At 47.0% G+C, this 12219-nt stretch overlaps 1 protein-coding gene across 2 annotated transcripts in view; it reads left to right on the top strand.

Annotated features, from left to right (window-relative positions):
• Myom2 (myomesin 2) overlaps positions 1–12219 on the top strand; it is a 115743-nt gene that overhangs the window by 27299 nt on the left and 76225 nt on the right. For both annotated transcript variants that reach the window (XM_047550392.1, XM_047550393.1), the window contains 2 exons: positions 9563–9724; positions 11869–12010. In XM_047550392.1, the coding sequence (XP_047406348.1) occupies positions 9563–9724; positions 11869–12010 (304 nt within the window). The remainder of the gene's footprint in view (positions 1–9562; positions 9725–11868; positions 12011–12219) is intronic.

Genomic DNA, 12219 nt, shown 5'->3' on the forward strand with positions numbered 1-12219 from the left:
TAAACCCAGTCTTATTTTAGAAATTCATATCAAAGCTGGTTTCCCAATGGTGTTTTCTGGTCTGTCCTCCATTGGAGACACACAGCTACTGCTCATGGCCTTAGAAGGAACCACCACTTAGAAAATGGGATTCTGGGCTTAGTAGGGCCCTCCTGGGCTGCTGGCCAGGTGGCCTGGGTCCTCTTGGGCATTGATGCCCCTTCCTGCTACGTCTAGCAGTTTGGTGGAAACTCCCTGGTGACTGTGAGGCCATGCCACTGAGCCGCCTGCAAACCCAGGTCTGCCCAGGCAGACGAGGCGGACATGTGGTGTGTCGCGCGGGCGTTCTGCCCACCAGGCTGGGGTCGGCCAGCTGCCGGGCTCACACGCCCCGTCCTCTGCGCTGACCCCGCCAGTGTCTTCCTGGCAGCCAGCTCTGCACTGCGCCCCGACTCTAGTGGCAAATGGAATCCATCAAGGCCTGGCTCGTGGCTCTTACATGTGGTGTGGAGACAGGCAAAGGGCAGACCAGAGAGGAACCCTGATGGGGTGCTGAGTTCCGGACGGAGGCTGCAAAGAGAACGGAGCTGGTCAGGGAGGGGAGGGCTTGGCCAGGGAGGACATCTAATGAGGCCAGGGTGCCCTGTAAAGACCCAGGAGAGCTTTCCAGGCAGGGGGCAGCCTGGGGGGACACCGTCTCCGTTCTCCTGCACCTGAGAGAGCTGCTGGGGCAGCATGTGAGGAGGAGGAGGGACACGGAGCCTGGAGTCAGAAGACCCCAGGGGGAGGTGGACAGGAAGTCATTGCAGCTGGGTAACTAGACGCCCCGTGGTGGGCGTCCCCGGCCGCTGAGTGAGAGGGGAGGTGTGCTGGGAGCAGGGGCTGCAGGAGGCGCCTGCAGCTGTGGAGGCTGCGTGTGGGGCGGGGGGTGGGGTCAGGGCCTGTGCTGACCCGCAGGCTTGCCGCATGGGGGTGGGAGAGGCACGGGCTGTGGGCTCCGGTCCCTGCTGGAGGCGGGAGGCTGGGGCTGCCCCGCTGTGCAGTTCACAGCTGCTGGGCTCAGTGGCAGGCAGGCTGAGGCAGAGTCGCCCAGTGGTCCCAGGAGAGGTTGTGGGCAGGGGGGAGCCCACGTGGTGCCTGGGGAGGTCAAGGGTCACGTGTGGGTCACTGCCATGGAAAGGATGCCCGGGCAGGACAGGGCGAGGCCCCCCAGACTGTGCAGACGTGGGGGACTGAGAAGGCTCCTGCGTGGCCCGGGTGGGACCCTGTGAGGATGCTCATGCACGATGCCAGTGAGCGCACCGTGCTGCCCAGGCCAGGAGAGAGCCCGCAGGAAGGCGGAAGGCCTGCGCTGACCGTGCCCAGGTGGGAACTGCCGCTTCGTCCCGCGAGCCTCCTCCCCTCCGTCCCCGTTGAGTGTGACGCGCTCAGGGCCCCAGCCAGGCGCTCTGGAGACCTGACCCTTGGCCCTGTGGTGCGTGTCACTAGAGTCACTAGGGCCCAAGCCCACCTCCCGGGCAGTGCTGCTTTGCCTTTGTGGCTGCCGTCACCTGGCTGCGTGTGAGGTGTCTGCTGAGGAGCTCAAGGCCCACCACTCCGGGGCGGGAGGGGGCCGGCTTCTCTGTCCGTCAGGAGTTCCTTACCTGCACTAGGCCGTTACCGCAGTGGCCCATGCAGGGTTGCCATACCTGTGTGTCAGCGGCTGGGCTGATCCCTGATTAGCACCAGTTATTCTTTGACGGCGTGAGCCACAGAGGAAAATAAAAATGGAAAATGCAACTTAGCATGTTCATTTTTATGACACATTTGCCATTGTGATTCAAAGGCGTTGGCCTCTTAAATACCACGAAGCAAAAGCTGGACTGGTCCCCATGGATCAGCTATCTCGGGCTCTCCATTCAAGGTTGATCCATTCAAGGTTCCGAAACATCCAGTTTTTAAAAATTAAAAAATGTAAAGAACTCTTTTTGTCTTGTAAAATATGCAATATATGTTTATTGCAAAAAATCATCCCCCAAATTGTATTTTCTGCACCCACAAGCTGACTGTGATCAGCGTGCCCACGTGGACTCCTGTGGGGACAGTGGCTCAGGGAGAGCTCTCCCCGAGGGTCCTGTGGTCACTGGCTGTGGGTGACGGGGCGCATCGTGACTGCCTGCCCACTGGCCCCTCTGAACGTCTGAGCTGGGTTGTGCTTTCCTGCTGGGAGTCTGCGGGATGAAGTGCTCGCCAATCCACCCCCTCCTTTGACGCTGTCTCCCTGAGTGTCCCCTGATTTCGAGCGCTGCGCGTTCCCCAGGAGCCTGTCTTCATCTGCCTTCTCCTTGACACCCGTCTTTTCACGTCGTCGCCTTTAAGTTCTTTATTTCTTCCTGCTGGTCACACATGACAGTGGACGCATTGAGGCACTCTGTCTCTCAGACAGGAATGGGGTAGCTTTTCCTTTATCTGATGGCACATGTTGCAGGTTCACATGGTCCTGCAGTCACGCATGGACATGAGGTCATGGTGTCTGTCCACTCTACTGTCCTTCCTGCCCGGTACCCCTCCCCTCCCTTCGCCCTGCCTTCACCTGATCTAAAGCAATTCCATTCTTCCCTGCCCCGCCCATATCGTGAATTAGCATCTGTACATCAGAGAAAACGCTCAGTCTTTTCACGTCATTGCCTTTTTTTTTTAATTTATTTTTATTGTAAACAATTGGGATACATGTTGTTTCTGTTTGTACATGGAGTAACAGCATACCATTTGCGTAATCATACATCTACATAGGGTAATGGTGTTTGATTCATTCTGTTATTTTTTCCTTCCCTCCCACACCTCCCACCCCTCTCTTCCCTCTATAGAGTCCCTCCTTTCCCCCCTCCCACCCCCATTATGTGTCATCATCCGCTTATCAGCGAGATCATTCGTCCTTTGATTTTTTGAGATTGGCTTATCTCAATTAGCATGATATTCTCCAGTTTCATCCATTTGCCTGCAAATGTCATAATTTTATTATTCTTTATAGCTGAGTAATATTCCATTGTATATATATACCACAATTTCTTTATCCATTCATTAATTGAAGGGCATCTAGGTTGGTTCCACAGTCTGGCTATTGTGAATTGAGCAGCTATGAACATTGATGTGGCTGTATCTCTGTAGTATGCTGATTTTAAGTCCTTTGGGTATAGGGCGAGGAGTGGGATAGCTGGGTCAAATGGTGGTTCCATTCCAAGCTTTCTGAAGAATCTCCATACTGCTTTCCAGAGTGGCTGCACTAATTTGCAGTCCCACCAGCAATGTATGAGTGTACCTTTTTCCCCACATTCTTGCCAACACCTATTGTTGCTTGTATTCTTGATAATTGCCATTCTAATTGGGGTGAGATGGAATCTTAGTGTAGTTTTGATTTGCATTTCTCTTATTACTAAAGATGGTGAACATTTTTTCATATGTTTGTTGATTGCTTGTACATCTTCTTCTGTGAAGTGTCCATTCATTTCTTTAGCCCATTTATTGATTGGGTTATTTGTATTCTTGGTGTAGAGTTTTTTGAGTTCTTTATATATTCTGGAAATTAGTGCTCTATCTGAAGTATGATTGGCAAAGATTTTCTCCCACTCTGTAGGCTCTCTCTTCTCATTGCTGATAGTTTCCTTTGCTGAGAGAAAGCTTTTTAGTTTGAATCTATCCCAGTTATTAATTCTTGCTTTTATTTCTTGTGCTATGGGAGTCCTGTTAAGGAAGTCTGATCCTAAGCCAACATGTTGAAGATTTAGACCTACTTTTTCTTCTATAAGATGCAGGGTCTCTGGTATGATTTCAAGGTCCTTGATCCATTGTGAGTTGATTTTTGTGCAGGGTGAGAGATATGGGTTTAATTTCATTCTGTTGCATATGGATTTCCAGTTTTCCCAGCACCATTTGTTGAAGAGGCTATCTTTTCTCCATTGCATATTTTTGGCACCTTTGTCTAGTATCAGAAAACTGTGTTTATTTGGGTTTGTGTCCATGTCCTCTATTCTGTACCAGTGATCTACCTGTCTATTTTGGTGCCAATACTATGCCGTTTTTGTTACTTTTGCTTTGTAGTATAGTTGAAGTTCTGGTATTGCGATACTCCCTGCTTCATTCTCCCTGCTAAGGATTGCTTTAGCTATTCTGGGTTTCTTATTCTTCCAGATGAATTTCATGATTTCTTGCTCTATTTCTGTAAGGTACATCATTGGGATTTTAATTGGAATTTCATTGAATCTGTATAGCACTTTTGGTAGTATGGTCATTTTGACAATATTAATTCTGCCTATCCAAGAACATGGGAGATCTTTCCATCTTCTAAGGTCTTCCTCAATTTCTTTCTTCAATGTTTTGTAGTTTTCATTGTAGAGATCTTTTACCTCTTTGGTTAGATTGATGCCCAAGTATTTTATTTCTTTTGAGGCTATTGCAAATGGAATTGTTTTCCTCATTTCCCTCTCAGCTGTTTCGTCACTTGCGTATAAAAATGCTTTAGATTTATGTGTGTTGATTTTATAGCCTGCTATTTTGCTGAATTCATTGATGAGGTCTAGAAGTTTTCTGGAGGAGGATTTTGGATCCTCTAAATATAGAATCATGTCATCCGCAAATAGTGACAGCTTAAGTTCCTCTTTTCCTATTCGTATCCCTTTAAATTCTTTGGTCTGCCTAATTGCTATGGCTAGAGTTTCGAGGACAATGTTGAATAGAAGTGGTGAAAGAGGACATCCCTGTCTTGTTCCCGTTTTTAAAGGGAATGGTTTCAGTTTTTCTCCATTAAGAATGATGTTGGCCATGGGCTTAGCGTAAATAGCCTTTACAATGTTCAGGTACGTTCCTACTATCCTTATTTTTTCTAGTGTTTTGAGCATGAAGGGGTGTTGTATTTTGTCGAACGCTTTTTCTGCGTCAATTGAAATAACCATATGATTCTTATCCTTAAGTCTCTTGACATGATGGATTACATTTATTGATGTATGGATGTTGAACCATCCTTACATTCCAGGGATGAACCACACTTGATCGTGGTGCACAATTTTCTTAATATGCTTTTGATACGGTTTGCCAATATTTTGTTAAGGATCTTTGCATCTATATTCATCAAGGATATTGGTCTAAAATTTTCTTTCCTTGATGTGTCTTTTCCTGGTTTGGGTATGAGGGTGATATTAGCTTCATAGAATGAGTTCAGTAGGGTATCCTCCTTTTCTATTTCCTGGAATACTTTGAGAAGTATTGGAATGAGTTCTTCTTTGAAGGTCTTGTAGAACTCAGCTGAGAATCCGTCTGGTCCTGGGCTTTTCTTGGATGGTAGATTTTTAATGGCTTCTTCTATTTCATTGCTTGATATTGATCTGTTTAAATTGTGTATGTCCTCCTGGTTCATTTTGGGAGGAGAATATGTCTCTAGAAATTTGTCAATGTCTTTGGTAGTTTCTATTTTGTTGGAATACAGATTTTCAAAGTAGCTTCTAATTATGTTATGTATCTCAGTGGTGTCTGTCGTGATATTTCCTTTTTCATCACGAATTTTAGTAATTTGAGTTTTCTCTCTCCTTCTCTTTGTTAGTGTGGCTAAGGGTTTGTCTATTTTGTTTACTTTTTCAAAGAACCAACTTTTTGTTTCGTCAATTTTTTGAATTGTTTCTTTTGTTTCAATTTCATTGATTTCAGCTCTGATTTTAATTATTTCCTGTCTTCTACTACTTTTGCTGTTATTCTGTTCTTTTTGTAGGGCTTTGAGCTGTAATGTTAGGTCATTTAGTTGTTGACTTTTCATTCTTTTCTGGAATGCACTCCATGCAATGAATTTTCCTCTTAGTACTGCTTTCATAGTGTCCCAGAGATTTTGATATGTTGTATCATCATTCTCATTGACCTCTAAGAATTTTTTTATCTCCTCCCTGATGTTTTCTGTTATCCATGTTTCATTCAATAGTATATTATTTAGTCTCCAGGTGTTGGAGTAATTTCTGTTTTTTATTTTGTCATTGATTTCTACTCTCAGTCCATTATGATCTGATAGAACACAAGGCAGTATCTCTATTTTTTTGCATTTTCTAAGGGCTGCTTTGTGGCATAACATATGGTCTATTTTCGAGAAGGTTCCATGTGCTGCTGAGAAGAAAGTGAATCCGCTCATTGATGGATGGAATATTCTATATGTGTCTATTAAGTCTAGGTTATTGATTGTGTTATTGAGTTCTATGGTTTCTTTGGTTGGTTTTTGTTTAGAAGATCTATCTAGTGGTGACAGTAGTGCATTAAAGTCACCCAGAATTATTGTGTTGTGGTCTATGTGATTCCTGAAATTGCGAAGGATTTGTTTGATGTACAGGGATGCACCATTGTTTGGGGCATAAATATTTACTATCATTATGTCTTCCTGATTTATGGTTCCCTTAAGCAGTATGAAATGTCCTTCTTTATCTCTTCTGACTAACTTTGGCTTGAAGTCCACTTTATCTGATATAAGGATGGAAATCCCTACTTTTTTTACTGAGTCTATGTGCGTGGTAGGATTTTTCCTATCCTTTCACCTTTAGTCTGTGGATGTCTTTTTCTATGAGATGAGTCTCTTGCAGGCAGCATATTGTTGGGTCTTTCTTTTTAATCCATTCTGCCAGTCTATGTCTTTTGATTGAGAGTTTAGGCCATTAACGTTCAGGGTTATTATTGAAATATGATTTGTATTCCCAGTCATTTGGCTTATTTTTGGTTTTTAAGTTGGCTTGGTTTCTCCTTTGAGTGGTTTTTCTCTAAGGTAGTTCCTCCCTTTGCTGACCTACATTGTTGTTTTTCATTTCCTCCTCATGGAATATTTTGTTGAGAATATTCTGTAGCGCAGGCTTTCTATTTGTAAATTGTTTTAACTTTTGTTTATCATGGAAGGATTTTATTTCATCTTCAAATCTGAAGGTTAGTTTTGCTGGGTATAGGATTCTTGGTTGGCAACCATGTTCTTTCAGAGCTTGAAATATGTTGTTCCAGGCCCTTCTAGCTTTTAGAGTCTGGGTTGAGAAGTCGGCTGCCATCCATATTGGTCTCCCCCTTTATGTAATCTGATTCTTTTCTCTTGCGGCCTTCAAAATCCTATCTTTATTTTGAATGTTAGGCATTTTCATTATAATGTGCCTTGGTGTGGATCTGTTGTGATTTTGTGCATTTGGTGTTCTGTAAGCCTCTTGTATTTGATTTTCCATTTCATTCTTCAGGCTTGGGAAATTTTCTGATATTATTTCATTGAATAGGTTGTTCATTCCTTTGGTTTGTATCTCTGTGCCTTCCTCAATCCCAATAATTCTTAAATTTGGTCTGTTCATGATGTCCCATAATTCTTGGAGATTCTGTTCATGAGTTCTTACCATCTTCTCTGTTTGGGCACCTTTATTTTCAAGATTAAATATTTTGTCTTCATTGTCTGAGGTTCTGTCTTCCAAGTGGTTTAGTCTTTTGGTGATGCTTTCTATCGAGTTTTTTTATTTGGTTTATTGTTTCCTTCATTTCGAGGATTTCCATTTGGTTATTTTTTGAGAATCTCTATCTCTTTGTTGAAATGATCTTTTGCTTCCTGCAGTGCTCTTTCAGCTTTTTGGTATTATCATTCATTGCCTGCATTTGCTCTCTTATCTCATCCTTTGCTTTGTGATTCATCTTAATCATGTATAACCTGAAGTCCTTTTCTGACATTTTGTCTAACATACTGTCATTGGATTCTATTAATATAGAATCTAGATTTGTTAGGATCATTTTCTTCCCTTGTTTTTTCATGTTGTTCATGTATCTTCCCCTCTAGCAGTGCAGATCTGGGGTATTGCAGATTTCCCCCTATAGGCTTATAGTGGTCCTATAGGTTTCCAAAACCCTTTCTTTAAGGGGAGACCAATATTAGCAGTGCCCAATTCAGACACTATACAATCCTAGACCAAATAGCCCCTGTGAGGACAATAACAAAATTGTCATAATAAACAGAATGAGTTAAAATATTATCTTCAATAAAACAAACAGATTTGCAATAAAGTCTGCAGTTTCTAATGGAGGAGAAAGAGGATGCAGAGGGATGTAGAATGTGACTGTTAATGGGATAAGAAAAAAAATATGCAGAAGTTCTAGATAATAGAAAGGGTAAGAGTATAATCAAAAGAAATTGGATGTTAGCATGCAAAAAAGGGAGAAAGAGACTCTGAGGGAACAGGTAAACAAAAGGAAAAGAGAGTAAGAAAAGTAAAGAAATAAAAACTTAAATTTTCCAATAAGGAGAAAAAAGAAAATCTGTATTATAACAGTCATATAGTAATGAAACCTCCCAGTGTTCAGTAGCCTGATGCATGAGAGGTACCTGACAATGAGTTTCAAGCCACCAGCAGGCATCTCAGGATGGATTTTGCCCCACCTAAAGATTGGAGCTATGGCTTCCAGGATTATCCAAGATGGCCGCTCTGGCTTCCAAATGTGTTGGTAAATGGGGAGCTGCAGCTCAGGGTGTGGATGTGGTCAGCTGGAGGTCCTGGAGGCGGGATGCAGTTGGTCAGACAGGGGTCCTGGAGGTCCAGTGTGTTTGGTGTGGTTGTGGGATCCTGGAGTCCGGGTGCAATCAGTCGGTCTGGGGTCCTGGTGATAGGGCGCAGTCAGTTGGTCTGGGGGTCTTGGCAGCAGGGAGCAGTCAGTTGATGTGAGGGCCCCAGAGGCAGGGAGTGATTGGTCGGGCTGAGGGATCCTGGAGACAGGGCTCAGTCAGTCTGTCCAGGGGTCCTATGGGGCCTGGCTATTGTCTCAAAATGGCGGCAGCCACGTGTAATCAAACCTGCAGGTACTGTGACAGAGAACTTCCAGGCAACAGCAGGCAGCTAGTGCTCCACTGGCAGTAGGCGATCAGTTTGCTGACTGTTTGTCGGATCGGGAGGTGAACCTCGTGCGCTGGGTGATGGATATAGGTGTAAGGCAGGTGATGGATCGACCAGAGGCTGGCAAATGGCGGATGATAGGCGCCTGACAGTGAGCAATCTGTACTCAAAAAAGGCATCGATATGCTGGCAGACTGCAGGTCATCACAGCAGACAAATGGGGTAAACACCAGGGAATCGATAAACAGCCGCCTTTTTTAATAATATGCTTTTGGTTGTTGATGGACCTTTATTTATTCATTTATATGTGGTGCTGAGAATCGAACCCGGTGCCTCACACATGCCAGGCAAGCGCTCCACCCAGTACCCATCATTGCCTTTAGATGAGTGGGTTGGTTGGCATTTTGTCCTTTCCCGGCCACAATGGTGAGGACCTGCCCAAGGCCAGCCTGGGCGGACACGTGCTCATGGGAGCACTGCCCAGCAGCTGCTCCTGGAGTCCTCGCAGGTGGCGGAGGATGCGGCTGGAGCAGGCTGTGTGCTGAGCAGGGCCTGGAGCCTCTGCCGTCTCCTCAGCTCCTCCTGGCTGGCCCTGCTCTCTGCCTGCTCTGCTTGTGATGGCCTCATCCTGCTGCCTGGACTGCCCTGTCTCTGGGCGGCGTCTCCAGCAGCCACTTGCTGTTTCTGTGCATCATTGGATGATCTCTGAGCAAACCCCAACTTGGATGCTCTTTCAGATGTGCTGGTGAAAGAGTCAAAGTGGACCAAGATGTTCTTTGGAGAAGGACAGGCCTCGCTGTCCTTCAGCCACCTGAACAAGGACGACGAGGGCCTGTACACCCTGAGAATCGTGTCCCGCGGCGGAGTCAGCGACCACAGCGCCTTCCTGTTTGTCAGAGGTGGGCTGGCTCACGGCCTGAGCCTGCGGTAGGAGGCCCACAGTGGGAGGGACCAGCAGGCGGCAGGAGGGTGGAGGACGGCCCCTGTCCTCGCAGGCCTCCCCCACACGAGGCAGGCACTGCCCAGAGATGAGGCGGCCAGATGAGTCAGAACAGGCAGGCGTGGCCACCCCACCCCGCCATCACCAGAGTGGGAAGGGACCCTCAGAGTTAGGTTAGAGGAGAGAGAAGCATGTCCAGCCCACAGAGGCCGTGGCAGGACGGCACTGCTGTCCCCATGGCTCCAGTCGCAGCCGCACCCGTGCTTAGGACCATCCCAGCCCGATGACCCGGAATTCCGGAATCTCTGGGTCGGGCAGGGTCCTGGTGCATCTAACTCCCTCCCGGGCTCAGGGGCAGGGTACTGAATCCATCTGTGGAAAGAAAACTGGAAATCAGGGTGCACCAGGCACGATATAGGCACTGTGCACGTGTCACACGCATCTACAGCATGACGTATGACGGACTCAACCTGCACTGGCTCCTAACTTGTAACCAGTAATGCATAACACGTATCGACACACACTTAACATGCATGTACGACCCATGACATGCCTCCTTTCCAAGTGAAGACCCCAGGTTGAGGCGTGGGGACCAGCTGGTCCTGCTGGAGCCGGGGACTGAGCTCCCTCTGAGAAGCCGTGGCTCTGAGCTCAGCAGGGGCTCTTCCCTCCCTGAGCATCGGCCCGTGGCCTCCCCTGCACCACCCATTGCCCTCTGCAGGCTCCAGAGAGGCGCAGGGGATGCTGCTGGGGAGACACAGTCACGTCAGGTGTAGCTGGTTGGCTGTTGCCCTGTGGCCACTGTCGGGTTACCTGTCCTGCTCGGCGGGCCTCACCTGGCCTGGGTGCTCCACGCGAGCAGGGCTGCGGCCCAGGCGCGGGTGACCTGAGGCGTAGTCAGTGCTGTTTCCCACGCGGCCGCCCTTTGCTGGAGAAGAGCTCAGTGCTCGGGACCTACCTCAGCTCCGCACGTCCCCAGACTGTGAGCATTGGCAAGGTGCCATCTTAGACCCTCCGAAGTTTGGCTTGTGAGGATGGCGTTAAACAGGCCTCTCCTACTCTCACATGCCCCTTCCAGATATCTCACCATGAAAAGGCCTTGGAAGCAGCGTAGCTGGAGCTGCTTACCTAGTCAGTGCCTCCAGCAGAAGGAACCAGGCCCTCTGGCGACTTTCTGAAGGCTTATGTGAGGCTGGAGCTGCTTACCTAGTCAGTGCCTCCAGCAGGAGGAACCAGGCCCTCTGGCGACTTTCTGAAGGCTCGTGTGAGGGGAGTGTCTGCCCGATGCCAAGAAATCCCCAGCTTCCCCTGTGCTGGAGCTCACAGGGGAAGCCGTGGGCTTGCTCTGCTGAGGAGTGCACCAGCCTCGCCTGCCGAGCAAACTCTAGACAAGGGAACGAGATGCTCAGAGCGTCAGCTTCTAAAGTCCTCTGCTGGCCGTCAGCAGAGCCAGAGTTGAAATATAAAAACTAAACCTAACATTTAAATATATTATATTCATATATATATTAAATATATAATATATATTATATATTTAAATATAAAAACTAAACCTAACATTTAAATATATTATATTCATATATATATATTAAGTATATAATATATATTATATATTTAAATATAAAAACTAAACCTGCATAATGGTTGTAAAGAGTCTGTGAAAAGAATGGATGGAGAAGGGACCCAAACACACTTTCAGAAAAAACTTAGATCCCCCAAATTTTCAGGGATTTTGAAATATAAGTGTCTAAGGTGATATTTCTCAGGCATTAAAAATGATGACTCATCAGTGCATGAGTGAATTTTTGACCATGTGGCTTTATGTGACCACATGAAAGGAAGAGGCAAACTTTAATCTCGGATCCAATCATAAACTGTCACAGCCTTGAGAATCTTATGGAGGGCTCAGTGTTCCGAGTTTTAAACAACCAGTGTGTTTGCGTTTCTTGGCACGGATCCACCAGAGGACGACGTGTCTGAGAGACCGAAGGTGGAGATGAAGGTGGGCCTAGCCCAGCAGGGGGATCTGAGTTTGGAGGAGCTGGGGCCAGGCCTGGCAGCGACCCACACTGTAAGTGACAGCAGACCTGTCTTCCCACTCAGATGCCGACCCACTGGTCACAGGGGCTCCCGGAGCACCCATGGACTTGCAGTGCCATGATGCAAACCGAGACTACGTCATCGTCACGTGGAAGCCGCCCAACACCACCACCGAGAGCCCGGTCATCGGCTACTTCGTCGACCGGTGAGTGGGCCTGGCTTTCTTCCCGCGACGGAAGCACCCTGCAATGAATGTCATTGCAGACAGCAAATACAGACACGTTCTAAATGCAGGCTGATGCACTATTCCTGACCGGCTCAGGAGCATCACTGTCTGGGCATTTAATGCTCTTGACTAAGTGGTTGGTAATTATTTCCCGCTGGTCTGAGCCCAGGGTGAGCCCAAGAGTATCT

Source organism: Sciurus carolinensis, chromosome 4 (assembly GCF_902686445.1).
Source record: "Sciurus carolinensis chromosome 4, mSciCar1.2, whole genome shotgun sequence".
In the NCBI taxonomy this organism is placed as follows: Eukaryota; Metazoa; Chordata; class Mammalia; order Rodentia; family Sciuridae; genus Sciurus; species Sciurus carolinensis.